Consider the following 18,802-nt stretch of genomic DNA (forward strand, 5'->3'; position numbering starts at 1 on the left):
ACATGGGACTCCCCTTGAAGAGCACCAGGAGGCTTCAACTGGTCCAGAATGCGGCTGCGCGGGGGATAGAGGGAACAATTGCGCCGATGAGTACAGTGTTCGAGAGATGACGGAAAAATCTAGTCTCAGCTAGGCCAGATGTAACTCCACAGTCTTCCACCAGGGACAGGTTAGATGACTTGGATGACAAAGTTGAAGGTCACAAAGATGGCAAAGTTTAACAGTCGAAACAGATGGAAACAGATGGAAATACTGACTTGGGATGGCCGCCATTTCTGCGCCACCACCATGTCTGGGCCCCCGCAAGGCCTCCAGCAGCCCCAAAGAGAAAGAGGCCTCCGCCGCCTAAAAGGTGGAACCGTGGCATCGGCTACCCCAAATCCTCGGGATGGGGCTCCATAGGGGGTCCATAGGTCTGTAGGGCAGACGTCACCGCCACCGCTGACGCCGCCACCCCTGACGCTGCCATCGCCACAGTTAGACCTAGACCAGCAGGCCACAACTCGGGCCACTCGGACCACAACTCGCCCCGAATCTCTTTCCAAACGCCAGCCACAACCTTCCCGGCTGGCCCAATGATCCACGGGCGTTCCAGGGCTCCTTGGGGTCCACGGGTCCCGCCACGCACCGCCGCCGCCATCACACATCGGATTTCCACGGGGGCCACCGTTCGCCCTGGGCCTCGTTTGGGCACCCGCCGCACACCTACCAGCTGGCGAGATGTTCATCTCCCTGGGGCTGAGGACCCGGGAGACCAGAAATGCCTCCCTCAGTCCATATCCGCTGGAACTAGCCGCCGCTCTCTCTGCAGACTCATTTTAGCGCGATCTTGGGGCATGCGCCAATGAAAATATCTTTACAGAAAGGAAATCATCTATCTGAAATGTACAATCGGGGATATTGCCAGAGACACAAAATGCCTGAGATAATGTTTGTTTTAAAGGACAGACTTAATAAAACAAAGTTAACTGATTTCTAGGCGAGGCAGAAAAAACTCTACCCCACAAAGGATTTCTTACATCCTATTTCTTTTTTGCACATGTGAAAAAGTTGCACAGGAGCCTGTAATTTATTATTTGTAATTTATTGCTTTAAAAGCCAACAATAAAGAGAAGCATCTTTTTTTCAAGATGACACTTGCAGATTAAATTCTGGCTGAGTTTGTTTGGCAAAGTCACACTGAAAGTTGAAGTATTGCAATTATCCACTGTCATAAACTGTTTCCCCACTGTACAGGTGCTTCTTGAATTACAACAGTTGATTTGGTGCCATTGCAGCATCACTATGGTCACATGCTTTACATGCCAATGGAGAAGCCAGATTCCCTTAACAACCATGTTACTGCTGCAAACCCCCTCTTGAATGCCATCTTCTACCTCCCAGCGACCGGTGTGTTCTCACAGAGAGGGACTCCTTAGGGTGCCGTCAGCCAAGCAATGTCGACTGGCGGCTCCCACGGGAAGGGCCTTCTCTGTGGGGGCTCCTACCCTGTGGAACGATCTTCCTCCTGGACTTCGACAACTACCTGACCTTCGGACCTTTCGCCGCGAACTTAAGACTTATCTATTCCGTCTTGCCGGACTGGCTTGAATTTCCAAATCTTTTAACTGATTTTATGGGTTTTAAATTTTTATTAATTTTATAGGGTTTGATTGTGATTTTAAAATGGGGCCAAATTGAATAAGTTTTTTAACGTCTGTTTTTAGTATTTTATATGTTGTTGCTGTATTTTACCTTGGCTGTAAACCGCCCTGAGTCCTTCGGGAGAAGGGCGGTATACAAATTAAATTATTATTATTATTGTTATTGTTATTGTTATTATTTATCTTTCTGAAATTTTATATTTTATAGTTTAAAATATTTAACCTTAAATTAATTTTACTATTTTAATGTTAATGTTATATTGTAGGAAGGCCATCCCCTCTCCAGATTAAAGTATTATTTATTCATAATGTTAAAAAGAGGCAGGTTAGAATATTTTCTGTAGAGGAGAAATGGAGAAAAATCTTAAGAAAGGCAGAAAACAGCCCCAGTCTTCCTACCAAAGGAAAATAGCCTCAAGCAGAAAGGCGGCTTTTTTGGAATGGAGATTTTGGGCCAATCTATTCATAAGCGAAGAGACTCCAAGTAAGCAACACAATTAGTGACGCTGGAGCTGACAGGATTAGCTCAGACAAACAGCATTTCTTTTTGCACATGTGAAAAAGTTGCACAGGAGCCTGTAATTTATTATTTGTAATTTATTGCTTTAAAAGCCAACAATAAAGAGAAGCATCTTTTTTTCAAGATGACACTTGCAGATTAAATTCTGGCTGAGTTTGTTTGGCAAAGTCACACTGAAAGTTGAAGTATTGCAATTATCCATTGTCATAAACTGTTTCCCCACTGTACAGGTGCTTCTTGAATTACAACAGTTGAATTGGTGCCATTGCAGCATCACTATGGTCACATGCTTTACATGCCAATGGAGAAGCCAGATTCCCTTAACAACCATGTTACTGCTGCAAACCCCCTCTTGAATGCCATCTTCTACCTCCCAGCGACCGGTGTGTTCTCACAGAGAGGGACTCCTTAGGGTGCCGTCAGCCAAACAATGTCGACTGGCGGCTCCCACGGGAAGGGCCTTCTCTGTGGGGGCTCCTACCCTGTGGAACGATCTTCCTCCTGGACTTCGACAACTACCTGACCTTCGGACCTTTCGCCGCGAACTTAAGACTTATCTATTCCGTCTTGCCGGACTGGCTTGAATTTCCAAATCTTTTAACTGATTTTATGGGTTTTAAATTTTTATTAATTTTATAGGGTTTGATTGTGATTTTAAAATGGGGCCAAATTGAATAAGTTTTTTAACGTCTGTTTTTAGTATTTTATATGTTGTTGCTGTATTTTACCTTGGCTGTAAACCGCCCTGAGTCCTTCGGGAGAAGGGCGGTATACAAATTAAATTATTATTATTATTGTTATTGTTATTGTTATTATTTATCTTTCTGAAATTTTATATTTTATAGTTTAAAATATTTAACCTTAAATTAATTTTACTATTTTAATGTTAATGTTATATTGTAGGAAGGCCATCCCCTCTCCAGATTAAAGTATTCTTTATTCATAATGTTAAAAAGAGGCAGGTTAGAATATTTTCTGTAGAGGAGAAATGGAGAAAAATCTTAAGAAAGGCAGAAAACAGCCCCAGTCTTCCTACCAAAGGAAAATAGCCTCAAGCAGAAAGGCGGCTTTTTTGGAATGGAGATTTTGGGCCAATCTATTCATAAGCGAAGAGACTCCAAGTAAGCAACACAATTAGTGACGCTGGAGCTGACAGGATTAGCTCAGACAAACAGCATTTCCCCTTTTGCCTGTAGAGTGAGGCATGACTCCCACATGACCCCATAGGAATCTGGCAACTGCCATTAAAATATTAAAGGACACATTCTTACACAGAACAGGCATCTCAATCACAAAGCCTATCTCAACCCCGTTTTGTCAGCCACCCCCAGAAAAATGCTGCTGTCACTAAAGTTTCTGGCGTCCAAATGAACAGAGACCTCCTTTCCTTCAGCCAGCCTCTGTTTTATTTCCAGCTGTCTTTCTCCCAGCTTGGAACCAGACTGGATTTTTCTTCCAACGATTTGGCATACCAGATGGGACTCCAAGCTAACCTGACCAACAGACCAGGCCCGGGTAAACCTCCACCTTGCTGGCAGCAGACCCCTTGTGTCTGTGGGTGGATTTCCGGGACCTTTCCTGTTTGGAACAAGGGTTTTGAAAAGGAGTTTTGAGTCTTGAGCTCAATGGCTGCTTGGAAAGGAGGTGAGTATCTCTATATTTTAACTTTTGAAGCCCAGGAGAGCGAGGGAAGTGTGTGTATGCCTGTGTGTGAGCAAGAGGACCCTTCTCCAATCACAGCTGGATCCTGCTCCCTCCATGCCTTTTCTAACCGCCCCCAGACTGTTTGCTAGTCCCAAAGGACCATGACCTACAGACTCTGAAGAGCAAGGGGGTTTAGCCGGAGCGCAGGATCTTCTGTTAGAGAAAAAGGAAACTGAGAAGGTCGCCCCTGGGCAGCCAGCAGGGAATCACTGGGCAGAGTCCTAGTCAGAAAAGGAGGGGCTCATACTCTAATGTAGGCGGACAGAGTCCTCCCAGGCCATTTGCCTGGAAACCCAGAGCGGCAGACTGGTACTGGCTGAAAGGTACCTTCACCTCGTGGTGCAGAGTAAATCTGGGTTGCGAGAGACCCAGGAAAGAGACCTTGGAGTCTCACTGGGGGGAGCAGCCCATGTATGGGGAGCTCAGTGTCAAGGTTCCCACTTGGGAGACAGAAATTTGGAATCAGGAAAAATTGCCCATCCAGGCAGGGTATGAAGAAAAGGCGCGTATGCGGGTCGTGTGAGAAACGGACACTGCTCATTGACGAAGCTGAAAAAACCGTTTGGCTAAATAAAGGTACTTAAAAGAAAAAATATAGTGACATTGATCTTTCTATCTTTCTAGATTTTTGCCTTTCCTAATTTAGGTTAACTGAGATTTATGGTGAGAGTGCCCAGGGTGTGTAAACTGGAGAGTTCCATTTTCTCTTTCTTTTCTTTTTTCCTTGTCTTTGTGTGTGTATGTGTGTCAAAGCCTCAGTGTGCCCTTGAAGTAAATGTAACTGTTAAATGTTTCTAATCCCTAGAGACAACAGTACCAATTTAACAACTGCAGTATTTCACTTAACAAATATAGCAAGAAAAGTCATAAAAATGAGGCAAAACTCACTTAACAAATTTCTCACCTAGCTGCATAAATTCTGGGCTTAATTGTGGTTGTAAATCGAGGACTACCTGTATTATAGATTAGCCTACTTTAACCATACTGTGTCAAACCAGAATTATTGGTTAAGCAGCCATTAGTCCTCCAAAATTGTGAGTTCAGGATTGGTTGTTAAATCATTTTTTCAGACCTAATTTTGAAAGCAAGTAAGAATACTGATTTATGTGATAAGGAGCCATAAAGTTCTTTTTTTTTTAACTTCATGGAGTTGGGGACATGCCTGTGGATGGCTAAGCTATATGCAATACCAGGCTATTGCAGTTCAACAAATTGTAGTTAGAAATTCTAGCTTAAAATTATATAGGTGAAGTCCCACTTCATGGAACCTCGGAATCTCAATAGAATAGAATAGAATAGAATAGAATGAATAGAATTTTATTGGCCAAGTGTGATTGGACACACAAGGAATTTGTCTTGGTGCATATGCTCTCAGTGTACATAAAAGAAAAGATACGTTCATCAAGGTACAACATTTACAACACAATTGATGATCAATATATCAATATAAATCATAAGGATTGCCAGCAACAAGTTATAGTCATACAGTCATAAGTGGAAAGAGATTGGTGATGGGAACTATGAAACGATTAATAGTAGTGCAGATTCAGTAAATAGTCTGACAGTGTTGAGGGAATTATTTGTTTAGCAGAGTGATGGCCTTCGGGAAAAAACTGTTCTTGTGTCTAGTTGTTCTGGTGTGCAGTGCTCTATAGCGCTTTTGAGGGTAGGAGTTGAAACAGTTTATGTCCAGGATGAGGGATCTGCAAATATTTTCACGGCCCTCTTCTTGATTCGTGCAGTATACAGGTCCTCAATGGAAGGCAAGTTGGTAGCAATTATTTTTCTGCAGTTCTAATTATCCTCTGAAGTCTGTGTTTTTCTTGTTGGGTTGCAGAACCGAACCAGACAGTTATAGAGGTGCAAATGACAGACTCAATAATTCCTCTGTAGAATTGGATCAGCAGCTCCTTGGGCAGTTTGAGCTTACTGAGTTGGCGCAGAAAGAACATTCTTTGTTGTCCTTTTTAATGATGTTTTTGATGTTAGCTGTCCATTTGAGATCTTGCGATATGATAGAACCCAGAAATTTGAAGGTTTCTACTGTTGATACTGTGTTGTCAAGTATTGTGAGAGGTGGAAGTATGGAAGGGTTTTTCCTAAAGTCTACCACCATTTCTACGGTTTTGAGTGTGTTCAGTTCCAGATTGTTTTGGTTGCACCACAAGGCTAGTCGTTCGACCTCTCGTCTATATGCGGATTCGTCATTGTCTCGAATGAGACCAATCACTGTTGTGTCATCTGCGAACTTCAGTAGCTTAACAAATGGATCATTGGAGATGCAGTCATTGGTATACAGAGAGAAGAGAAGTGGGGAGAGCACACAGCCTTGGTGGGCCCCTGTGCTAATTGTACAGGTATTTGATGTGATCTTGCTTAGCTTCACCTGCTGCTTCCTGTTTGTTAGGAAGCTTGTGATCCACTTACAAGTCTGTTCCGGTACCTGTAGCTGGTTTAGCTTAGTTAGAAGAATGTCTGGAATGATGGTATTGAATGCTGAACTAAAGTCTACAAAAAGGACCCTTGCATAGGTCTTTGGAGACTCAAGATGTTGTAGGATGTAGTGCAGAGCCATATTAACAGCATCATCTGTTGATCTATTTGCTCGGTATGCAAATTGCAAGGGGTCTAAGAGCGGATTCGTGATGGTTTTCAGGTAGGAAAGCACTAGCCTTTCAAAGGTTTTCATGACTACAGATGTTAGAGCAACTGGTCTGTAGTCATTCAGTTCCTTGATGGTGGGCTTCTTTGGCACTGGGATGATGGTAGAGCGTTTGAAGCAAGAAGGAACATAGCACATCTCTAGTGATTTATTGAAAATATGGGTGAAGATGGGGGCCAATTGGTCAGCACAGACTTTTAAGCAAGAAGGAGTTATCTTGTCTGGGCCTGGAGCTTTTCCTGGCTTTTGTCTGTGAAATAGGTCCTGCACTTCCTTTTCTGTGATCACTAGGGGTTGTGAACCCAATGAAATGGGGTCAGTTGTAGGAGGCTTGGCTGTTGTTGGTGTGTCTGAGATGGGGGTTGTGGAGATAGGTGGCTGTAGTTTCCTTTCAAACCTGCAGTAAAACTCATTCAGGTCATCTGCCAGTTGTTGATTACCTTCAGCCTGGGAAGGAGGTTTGCCATAGCCGGTGATATTTTTAAGAGTTTTCCACATGTTTGCTGGTTCATTTGCTGAAAATTGATTCAGATCAATTTGAATCTCTAGATAAAAGCAAATCTGTGAGCTGAATGGCATCAGAAGTATGACTTTGGGATGTGAGGGGTCAACATGGGTGCTTTGAAGGAATTTAGGTTGGAATTTAGGGTTTCTCAGCATCTGTATTTGTTCCTATTCTATAGGCTGAGTCCCAGGGAGGATGTGAAAGATGACTGACTGTCCTCAGATGCCTTCGGATCCTTCTACAGCAAATATTTCTTGCCCTCCCTGGGAAGAAACATGCCATCCTTCCCAAAGGTTAAGCCATCGCTCAGCTGCTGAGTCTGGAAAGGACATTGTGTGGGAAGATCATGAGCTGATCTTTGCCTTAGATGATGAGGAAGCTCCAGCTCCAAACTCAGCCAACAATTTTTTCTTTCAGGAAGATGACTGCAAAGAGCCTACCTTCTGTGGATCATCCGCTCCTCTGTTTCCTCTTGAATCAGATTACTCACCTGCGCTCCCCATTTCTCACTCCCTGTCTCCAACTCACTCAGCATCTCAGAGATCAACCGGCTTGGAAAACTCACACAGCCCCCAACCCTTAATCAACTTGGTGAAATCCCTCTCAACGGAAATTGAGCCTCGGGAAAGTCCATCTCTCAAACCCCAGCCTTTGTTGAGCTTGGTCAAATCCATTTCCACTGAAATTTCTCGCTTGGAGCCCGAGGTGTCGCTGTCCAAATCAGACTCTAAGCTCAACGTTCATCTCTGGCGACAAATCACCCAGCCCAGGAACAAAAATGGCGATTCCAGGACTGCTCCATCATCTCCCAACCATTCTCCTTCAGAGAACAAGGGCAGCTTCTTCAAGGCTCAGGAAGCCAAGTTTGAGGACACCAGAAGGAGGTTTTCGGAAGCCATGCAGGAGCCACTCAGCAGGCTCAGCAAAATCATTGGGGATGAGAATAACATGTCCCCCAAGCTCCGATTACCCCTCTCCGGGCACCAGCAAGGTGCTGATTTCCTTTCTCATCCTTTCAAGGGCTCTCCCATCTTGGAGAGCAATTTGGAACATCCCCTCCATGAGACAGATTGGGCTGAGACCATTTCATCGGGGAGAGGGGAAATGGAAGAGCGGAAGTGGGACCCCTCTCCACATTGCCAGCAGGAAGAGGGCCCCTATGGTGATGTCTTCCAGGAGATTGAGACGACTGAGAAAAAAAGCAAGGCCACAGGCGAAATGCAGACTCTCTCACCTCTTGGGGCAGTCCAGCCCCCCAAGTGCTGCAGCCCAGTGCCATGTAAAGTTCTCACCTGGATTGCCATCTTGGCCTACAATTACCTGGTCCTCCCATTGCCTCCTTATATCTCCGGCCTCTGCCTCGGCTTAGCCTGTGGGTTCCTTCTCGGTCTCCTGGTTATTTTACTGCTGGTGCCAAAGCGTGCCCTGTCCCCACAGAAAAGGCCCCCTCCTCAGAGCATGCTGCCCTTGCAAACGATACCTCAACAGCCATGGGACCTCCATGTGCTCAAGGTAGGATGGGGTCACTGGTGCCCCCTATGGGATCAGTGGGAGGAAGCCCAGAGCTGGCTGGCTTCTGAACTTGCTTCTTTTCTTTAGAAAACAGACTCTTTAATTATATAGGAAAAGGGATACGATGATGGAAGGCTGAGCTTCTTCAAGAAAACAAATTCAGGCAGATCGTGTTTAACTGCTCTGTTTAGTGAACAACCAAAGTTACAATGGTGCTGAAAATATAATCAGTCCTTGCATTTATGACTATTGCAGTGTCACACAGTCACTATTTGTGTGCTTTATAGCTGGCTTCTAACAAGTAGAGTCCATGGAGAAGTCAGCAATAAAATTGTGAATTGGAGTCATTTGATGCCTTCTTAGCAATTGTGCCATTTAACGACAGTTGCCAATCCCACCTGTGGTCACAAAGTGAAGGCTACTTGTATAGCCTGTTTGACACTCACTAGTGTCCCTTTCCCATTGTCCAGCATGCCAATACTTCAGCCACAGCATTCCTCAACACTTGGAAGGCCTTGGAGATAAATTATTTGTAATAAATTATAAATTATTCAGTTTTAAGGTGGAAAAGGGAAAAGAAAAATGAAAGGTGTTGCTATTTTTAAAATTTAGAACATTTATTTGTAATAGTAATGGAGATTGAAGCAAGACTGGATAAGGGTTTCTTTGGAAAATTCTGACAATAAACCATAATTTTGAATTGATGCATAGAATCCCAATAAATAGCAAATAACACTTTGTTGTTATTTGATAACTCTCTCTAGGACTTTCCTCCCTGACCAGCAGAGATCCTTCAGTGGGAAAGCTGAATTCCATCAGCCAAAAGAGCAAATTGTCTGTTTGACATAATTGGCACAAACTACATTTCCCATCATGCAACCACTGCATGTCCCAAACCTTGCCTTCCTGAGCAAGTTCTCCTTTTTGATGTGTACTTATAGGTATTTAAGCTGATGGTGGGCAGGACACCAAATCCAGGGCTGCTAGCTTGGGATAATGGGAATTATTGTCCAATCTACCCAAGGCCCTTGGATTGGTGGACTCTTCCCCAGGTTATGCCAGGGCTATAGAGAGGCAGAAAAAGGGGAATATACCACAAGTTTATTGCAGCTTTGGTGTGCGGCACCTAACTTGCAAAAACAGCTCTGAGCAGTTTGGATAGAAGCATAAAAAAGTAAAAACAACCAGAAGAAACACCAAGAACGGAAGTTAGACTGACGGAATAGCAAACTAGAAGGATAACTAAATAACTGAGGCCAAATCCTAATATAATGCATTGTAAAACTTTTCATTCTGGATGGATTTAGCTTGCCTCCCAACCTAGTACCTGATGTGAAGAATCTGCTTTTCACAACTCCACAGAAGGCTCGGGATTGGGACCATCCATTTTTTTGTGTGGAATCAATAATCAAGATTATTTTATAGAATCATGGGATCATAGGGCTGGAAGGAACTTCTGAGGTCTTCCAGTCCAACCCCCTGCCTAAGGCAAGAGATCTTATTGCATCCCATACAAATGGCTGTCCAGTTTTTTCTTGAAAACCTGTTTTAATTATTTGACCCTGTTTCTATTTTTATACTTGTCCTTCTTGTCAGCGAGTTCTTTCTGTCACCATGCTGGTCTTGTCTGGTGTCTGTTGTTTTTCTTTCTCTGTGGTATTGTTTTTGTTTCTGTTTTTAGTATTTCATTTTTCAAGCTTCCCATGCATGCTACACCACCTCAGCCACCCAGAGTCATTTGCGACAAGATGAGCAGCAAATAAATTCAAATAAATAAATAAATAGCAATTGGACTTATATACCGCTTCACAGTGATTTACAGCCCTCTCTAAGCTAAACTGCTCTGCTGACAGAGTCAGCCTATGGCCCCCAACAATTTGGGTCCTCATTTTACCAACCTCAAAAGGATGGAAGGCTGAGTCAACCGTGAGCTGCTCAGAATCAAATTCCTGAAGTGGACAGTGAGTTAGCCTGCAGTACTGCATTCTAAAAACTGCACCACCATGTCTCTTGAACTGTTTTTCCCGCTAAGATTTCCATCCATGGACTCCTTCCTATTCTTTCTTTTAGTTGTTGAAGTTGGCCCTCTTAAAAGTCTAAAATACTACTGTGACTTTGTTCAGTCACCTGTGCCTGCATTATGGCAAATTCTAATATGACATGGTCACTCCTACAGATTTCCACTCCCTCAATCATTTCATCCGTATTAGTAAGGTTTAAGTCCAGTACAGCTCACTCTCTAGTTCTCACTGTTGCTGTTGGTCTGCAACAATTATTTGTTGTCCTAGGTTCCCTGTTAATGTTGTCCTGGGTTCCCGCAGGAACGGGTCTCAGCCCTCGCTGAGACAATTTAGTGGGTCCTCGCAAGGACGAAAGAAGCCAAATAAAAGACACCACACCAGGAGTTCTTCAAAATGAGAGAGCACGAAGAAAGGGTTGTAAAAAGAGATGTTGTAAAAAAGATCCCCCTTAGATCGCAACAGTCTCTTTTATTATGCAGTTTTAGCAGGGAGGGGTAACTACAGCAATGAGGGAATTAGCATATAGAAACTTAACATCACCAATCAGCAAGCGTTTAGAGTATACGTATTAGCAAAATACCACATGGTTTTCAGGAAATCATGCATTTTACCTGAATCGAAACCCAACTCAGGAATGTAAAACTAACTCAGGGAAAGGTAGGGGCCCAAATCAGGGAGAGCAAAACTATGCATCTAACTCAGGAATGTTCAGCGGAATAGAAACCTAATTCAGGGAAAGACTATTAATCATGTCTGTCATGTAGCACTGAAAAAAGTCAAGTCAAGTTCTCCCGGCTGTGAGGCCTAAGAAAACCTGAACCAATGATATATCCATATGTCCTCTGTTTTTATTTTTTAAGATGGGTAAATGATATATCCATATGTCCTCTGTTTTTATTTTTTAAGATGGGTAATATTCTTCTAAAGCTATGACATCCCCAGTGGATCCCCCCTCCGGGAGACCCCGCAGGGAGTCAGTACACTTTTCCAAAGGAATGGTTCCCGATTCAGAGTCTTCATCAGCCTCAGAGGCTAATTCTAAAAGAGGTTGTTTATATTCATTTTCAACAGTGTTTCTTAGCAAGAGGACATCATCTCCAATACTGTTTAGTCGTTGTTTCAAAAATGCTAGAACTCTCCCCATGACACATGGGCCAATTGTACATGCAAGGAGCAACAAAATCAGAGGACCAGCTAGGGCAGAGAGGAGGGTGGTCAACCAGGGAGAGAGATTAAACATTCCCTGATACCACGTGTGGGATTGAGAACGCTCTTTTTCTCTATCTTTCAATCGGGTATTTAATTCTGCCATAGAGTCAAGCACAACACCAGAACTTTCAGTGTAAAAACAACATTCTTCTTTCAAAGCTACACACAGACCGCCCTGTTTTAAGAATAGCAAGTCCAAACCCCTTCTATTTTGTAACACAACTTCGGAGAGAGAGGTCAGGAATTTTGGAGGGCAACCATAGATTGCTCAATGCGTTTGAGATCAGCATCTATTTCAATACTGAGCCTGCGGATGTTTTGTCAGCCACAACCATTCCTGCGATTCCAGTTGCAGCACCAGTGGCTCCTAGGCCCAGGAGAAGGGCCAAAGTCATAGTAGTAACCACCTCCCGTTTGGTTCGTGGAAGGTATTGGGGTGTTTCTATGCAGAAAAGAACTCATTATTGGAAAAACAGACATTTTAGGAGAAGATAAACCTGAATGCAAAAGCGTGTTTGGTGTGTAAAATGTCTCCACTGACACATGCAGTAGCACCGAGAGCAGGCCCAAATAGAGCCATTGGAAGGAATAAAAAACTGACCATTTAAACGTTTGGAAAGATCTGCAGTTGATAGAGTAGTGTGTATTATAGTCCACCCTCCAGTGTCAAGTCCTAGCCTTTCTTTGGACAAGTATATTGTGCAGGAAGTATAGGCATCCGAGGAGGCATTGATACAATAGTGAGAAAAGTTAGAGGGTACATACCCAAGGCAACAACCTTGACCTTCAATTGAGGATACCGTTATAGAAGAGTTAGACCACCTGCAACCGGTATCTGAGGTGCTATTGGTAAAAGGTAGGGCGGAACCTATGGCCTCATAAAAAGGGGGTTGAGAAGACAGACACAGCCAACATCTACTATCATTGTTAGGAAAAGTACGGGCTGCCACAAGGGCATCATGCGCAGAGGAGACCAAGGACACCAATGGATTGTTGCTTTTAATCAAGGGCTGTAAAAAGGGCGAATTGACTTGTTTGTTTGGGCCCACAGGTGGGGATGTTTCTAAGGACATGGTAAGACGAATTATGAATATATTTCCTGGATGTCTGTAGTCGGAATTATCTTTCGACCTTCCCCCCCATCTTTTCCCTTTAAACCATTCAGTAATCGGAAGACTCCTTCCATGAGATGTAAAAGTAACAGTCATAGGATTGAGGCGAACGCCGCAGCAGGCCCAATTGGAGCAGGAATTCCAAGGCAAATTGTTATCAGGGCCTAGTATAGCTTTGATATAGTCAGTAGTATAGGGAGCAGTCCACCAAATCTTTCCAGTTGACACACATTGCCAGGACTTACAATACCAATCAGAGATGGTCCCACATTCATCTAGGTGGGAGAGATCAGTAAGATGTCCTGGGCAGATATACAGGCCTGGACCAATTGACCAGACGTCCCGAGGGGAAGGATTACATTTTGTTTTATGTTTAAATCCATGGGCGCCGACCAGCATTTCAGCAAAGTCAAAGTAGAGTGCAGGAAACCAAGGCCACAGAGTTCGATTAGAGATGGAATGAAGGACGCTTCCTTGGAAGTCCAAAATAGTCCAAGTATAATTTGCGGGACGATGCAGGTTCTGCTGTGCTCCGGATAAGGAGCGCCGCGAACGGAGAGCTGCAGGGGTAGAAACGTGGGAAGAGGGCAAGGAGCGAGATACGCCAGGGGAAAAATGGGTAGCAGAGAGAAGGGAAATTTTCATGTCAAAAGATCTTTCTTGCTTTGGGAAAAACAGGGAGCATGCATAAGTGCTGTAGTCTTCAGATGAGATGTTAAAAATTAACAGAGAAGTGGAACAGGGAGAAGATATAATGTAAGTATTGTTAGAGGGATGGACTGGATATCCATTCTTTAGCCATGTCCACTGAGCTGGATGCAGCAAGGGATGGCGTTGTCTGCAAACAAGTTCCACGACCCCAAGAGGGGTTAGTATTCTACAATGAGGAACTCTTATATAAGCACTTAAACGTTCAAGGAAAGTACATTTAGGAAGAGAGGAAGAGGCATTAGGGACAGAAGAGGCAAGAGAGATCAGGGATAGAATCAGAAGGATCTTCATCTTTCTTTTTTGGTTGATTGAGATGACAGGGGCGAACACAGCGAGCCGGAACCCACAGGACTCGATCAGGCAATTGAACTGCAGCGTAGCCTTTTCCCCAGGTAATCAATTGAGCTGGACCTTTCCAAGCTGGATCCGGAAGATGCCTATAATATACCAGAGGACGAGAAGAGGGGAGGGGAGGAGCGGAAAACTGTCTCGAGGCAGCAGTGGAGGCAGGAGATCCAGTTAGATTAAGAAAATTCAATGAATACAAGCAAACATTTAATACATTTTGCAACGCCGGGAGTGTCGGGGGGCTGATGCCTTTTGACCCCAAGTGTCTGTCCAAGGCCTGTTTAAGAGTCAAATTCGCTCTCTCTATAATGGCCTGGCCCTGGCTATTGAAAGGAATGCCGAATTTATGGATTATTGACCAGCGATGGCAAAATTGTGCAAAGGCAGAGCTCGTATAGGCTGGTCCATTGTCAGTTTTTAGAGTTTTTGGACATCCCAACGTTACGAAAGTCCGAATACAATGATTAATAACTTGTTTTGCGGTTTCACCCCTTTGCAAGGTTGCCATGATGAAACCTGAATATGTATAAAGGATGGATATTGAGTTACATCCATTTGCCATAGTTGACAGGCCACTGTTCCTCTGGGGTTGACCCCTTCGGAAGAGAGTTACCTTGGCGGCTGCAAGTAGGGCATTGATGTATGATCAGATGCCTCAGCAGCCGTGAAGCCAAATTGTTTCATGAGCGCCTTTTTGTTTTGATGAAAATAGGAGTGACTGTCCCAAGGAGAGACAGGAGAAAGTGTCAAAAGAGAGGAGGCAGAGGCCGCAGCGTCTGCTACATAACAAAATAGGGATGTGTACGTTTGTAAATGAGAGACTGTAAAGTTGTGAAAAGAGAAGTGAGATTAGAATCAAGAGAAGGGACAAGTAAGATTGAAAATAGTTTTACTATTTGAGTAACATACTATGTGGAAGACAGAGAAAAGACAATCAATCAATAAAACCCAACTCAAAAGACAATCAATCAGTAAAAACCCAACTCCCACCCTTTTTATTCATGTGTGGAAGTTGGTCACTAACAAAATCCATGCTATCAAAAACTTCCAAAAACAAACTTTAGAACTCTCTCTTCACATTCTGTAACCTTCTAACTTATCACATCCTATAACTTTCTAACTCATCTCTGAAATAGTTCCTAAAACAGGGCACATATTGTGCTGCTAAAAAAGAAAAAGAAACAATACAAACAGCAAATAAGGGGCACACTGAGTCAGATTCAAAAAAGAAAAACATGGCGGAAGCTTTAGGGTGAGTCTGTTTATGTGGAAAACCTAAATGCATTTTCCAAAAAACTGACTTACGCTTAAAAAAAAATGCATCCATACATAAGAAGATAGCCATGTGTCTGAAATGCTGTAGGGTTTCCTGCCTGGGCAGGGGGTTGGACTAGAAGACCTCCAAGGGTCCCTTCCAACTTAACAGCTGCAAAAATACAAAGCTAAATGAAACATTTTTAGTCAACTCAGTGCTTTGAAAACATTTATAAAGGTATAGGTTTAATCAGGCAGGTTAAACCTCAAAAAGTTCCAGAAAAGATAAGAAATAAAAATTAAAAGCAAAATCAAAATTGTATGCATGATTAAAAATTAAAATCAAAATTGTTTTCAGGGTAGAAAATTAAAATCAAAATTGTTTTCAGGGTGGAAAATTAAAATCAAAATTGTTTCCATGGTGAAAAAGAAAATATATCTGCATAGTTTTTACATAGCTCTTTGCAAAAGCAATGCTTCCAGAGAGCCTAATTGTCCCTCCCTTCTCAGACAAGAAAGAAGAGAGAGAAGAAAAAAAAATGGAGTGGGGGTGAATGGTTCTCCCCCGTAGCCCGCCCTTTTCCCTGGCACAGCAAGGAACAAAAGGGGGTAGTTAAGATAAGCCAGAGGGCAGAAAAAAGTTAAAAGTAACTCACTGGAAAGACACTCTCATGCATATGAAGAGAAAAAAATCCAAAAGTAACTCACTTGCTTGCAAAAGGAAAAAAATGTTTTATTTCTTTTCCAAAGTACCTGGCTGCTTGCATACGGAATTTATGCAGACAGATACACACACACACACACACACACATGCAGAGACAATTTCTCACACATGCACATTTCTTGCAAATCCAAAAGACAACACAGAAATTTCACACCTTCTCAATGAGTTTTGCACATACACACATTCCATGCAAATCAAGCATCACAATTATCTCTACAATTCTTATGCAGGTCTGAAAATGATCACATACATACATACACAAGCACACACATCATCAAACAACATTTACAGACCTGGGGAACTTGTCTGAGAAAACTCAGCAGTTTAAATCATGACTGTGATTGTGGATCCTTTTAAGTCATTTTTGATCTAAGTGACGTCTGCAAGTAAAATGAGGCATTCAAGGATCATGTGCCAGATGTACAGAATTTTTACAGGGGCTCTTGGACTTTCATGGAAAAAAGTTCCCAATGTTTCCCATGTAGTCGCTGTGAGCAAATTCTTTTCCAGATTGTTTCCAGATATAGAGAAGCAATTAAACCAAATCAGTTGCTGATCACCCATGGGGGAAAGGGAGGGGTGCTCTGGGGGAAGGGAGGCAGGCAGGGGAAAGGAGGCAGTTTTCAAAGCAGGGATGGAAGAAACAGGCATTTGGTACAATACGCTTTCTAGCTCAATATGCTTTGAAGGTTCAGAGTGGGGGGAAAGGGAGGAGGAGGGAAAGGAATGAGCAGACATAGGAACTGAAGGAGAGTGAATGCCGTAGGAAGTAACAGCTTCTTTTAAATTTTTAAGCACCCGTACATTGATGTTCTCATGTATCGGCTGTCCCCCTCCTGCTGGATTGAGGTTTAAAGGGTAAGCCGATATCGGGGGTTCAGTTCTTAGAGAAAGAGAAGAAAGGGCAACCAAGGCAGAAAGAGTGCCTGCAGCTATGTCTGTATCCTCCGGAGGAGGGGGAGACGCTGTAGGAGGAGAAAGAGCTGTGTCCGCAGGGGGAGCAGAGGCAGCTACAGAGACAGAAGGAGACTCATACGGAGGGGAGACGCTGCAGAAGGAGAAAGAGCTGTGTCCGCAGGGGGAGCAGAGGCAGCTACAGAGACAGAAGGAGACTAGAAAAGAGGTAAGAGATTTCTTGGAAAGAGGATAGACAGTGGTGCCATTAACTTTTTGCAAACAATTAGCCTTCTTCACCAGAGAGTAAAGCTCATTCCTATGCCATGATGAGACTTTCGAGTTCGAGGAGCTCATTACTTACGTGTGCACGTGTCGCATCCCGGACGGGTAAGCAATGAGGGAATTAGCATATAGAAACTTAGCTATACCAATCAGCAAGCGTTTAGAGTATACGTATTAGCAAAATACCACGTGTTTTCAGGAAATCATGCATTTTACCTGAATAGAAACCCAACTCAGGAATGTAAAACTAACTCAGGGAAAGGTAGGGGCCCAAATCAGGAGAGCAAAACTATGCATCTAACTCAGGAATGTAAAACTAACTCAGGGAAAGGTAGGGGCCCAAATCAGGAGAGCAAAACTATGCATCTAACTCAGGAATGTAAAACTAACTCAGGGAAAGGTAGGGGCCCAAATCAGGAGAGCAAAACTATGCATCTAACTCAGGAATGTAAAACTAACTCAGGGAAAGGTAGGGGCCCAAATCAGGAGAGCAAAACTATGCATCTAACTCAGGAATGTAAAACTAACTCAGGGAAAGTTGGGGGCCCAATTCAGGGAGAGCAAAACTATGCATCTAACTCAGGAATGTTCAGCGGAATAGAAACCTAATTCAGGGAAAGACTATTAATCATGTCTGTCATGTAGCACTGAAAAAAGTCAAGTCAAGTTCTCCCGGCTGTGAGGCCTAAGAAAACCTGAACCAATGATATATCCATATGTCCTCTGTTTTTATTTCTTTTCCAAAGTACCTGGCTGCTTGCATACGGAATTTATGCAGACAGATACACACACACACACACATGCAGAGACAATTTCTCACACATGCACATTTCTTGCAAATCCAAAAGACAACACAGAAATTTCACACCTTCTCAATGAGTTTTGCACATACACACATTCCATGCAAATCAAGCATCACAATTATCTCTACAATTCTTATGCAGGTCTGAAAATGATCACATACATACATACATACATACATACATACATACATACATACATACATACACAAGCACACACATCATCAAACAACATTTACAGACCTGGGGAACTTGTCTGAGAAAACTCAGCAGTTTAAATCATGACTGTGATTGTGGATCCTTTTAAGTCATTTTTGATCTAAGTGACGTCTGCAAGTAAAATGAGGCATTCAAGGATCATGTGCCAGATGTACAGAATTTTTACAGGGGCTCTTGGACTTTCATGGAAAAAAGTTCCCAATGTTTCCCATGTAGTCGCTGTGAGCAAATTCTTTTCCAGATTGTTTCCAGATATAGAGAAGCAATTAAACCAAATCAGTTGCTGATCACCCATGGGGGAAAGGAGGCAGTTTTCAAAGCAGGGATGGAAGAAACAGGCATTTGGTACAATACGCTTTCTAGCTCAATATGCTTTGAAGGTTCAGAGTGGGGGAAAGGAGGCAGTTTTCAAAGCAGGGATGGAAGAAACAGGCATTTGGTACAATACGCTTTCTAGCTCAATATGCTTTGAAGGTTCAGAGTGGGGGAAAGGAGGCAGTTTTCAAAGCAGGGATGGAAGAAACAGGCATTTGGTACAATACGCTTTCTAGCTCAATATGCTTTGAAGGTTCAGAGTGGGGGAAAGGAGGCAGTTTTCAAAGCAGGGATGGAAGAAACAGGCATTTGGTACAATACGCTTTCTAGCTCAATATGCTTTGAAGGTTCAGAGTGGGGGAAA

General features: G+C 43.1%; 1 protein-coding gene across 9 annotated transcripts in view; it reads left to right on the plus strand.

Moving 5' to 3' along the window:
• The window catches only part of LOC131185166 (testis-expressed protein 2-like), a 69,163-nt gene that overhangs the window by 12,958 nt on the left and 37,403 nt on the right, over positions 1-18,802 (plus strand). For 6 of the 9 annotated variants that reach the window (XR_009152102.1, XR_009152098.1, XR_009152099.1 and 3 more), the window contains exon 2: positions 7,213-8,546. Coding sequence is in view for 4 of the 9 variants with exons in the window: in XM_058157403.1 (XP_058013386.1) it covers positions 7,239-8,546 (1,308 nt within the window). In the remaining 5 variants the exon portion in view is untranslated. Of the gene's footprint in view, positions 1-3,308; positions 3,808-3,865; positions 4,444-7,212; positions 8,547-18,802 lie in introns of those variants that run through there. The other 3 variants (XM_058157404.1, XM_058157405.1, XM_058157406.1) reach the window with 3 other exon arrangements.

Source organism: Ahaetulla prasina, chromosome 14, assembly GCF_028640845.1.
Source record: "Ahaetulla prasina isolate Xishuangbanna chromosome 14, ASM2864084v1, whole genome shotgun sequence".
NCBI classification, from domain to species: Eukaryota; Metazoa; Chordata; class Lepidosauria; order Squamata; family Colubridae; genus Ahaetulla; species Ahaetulla prasina.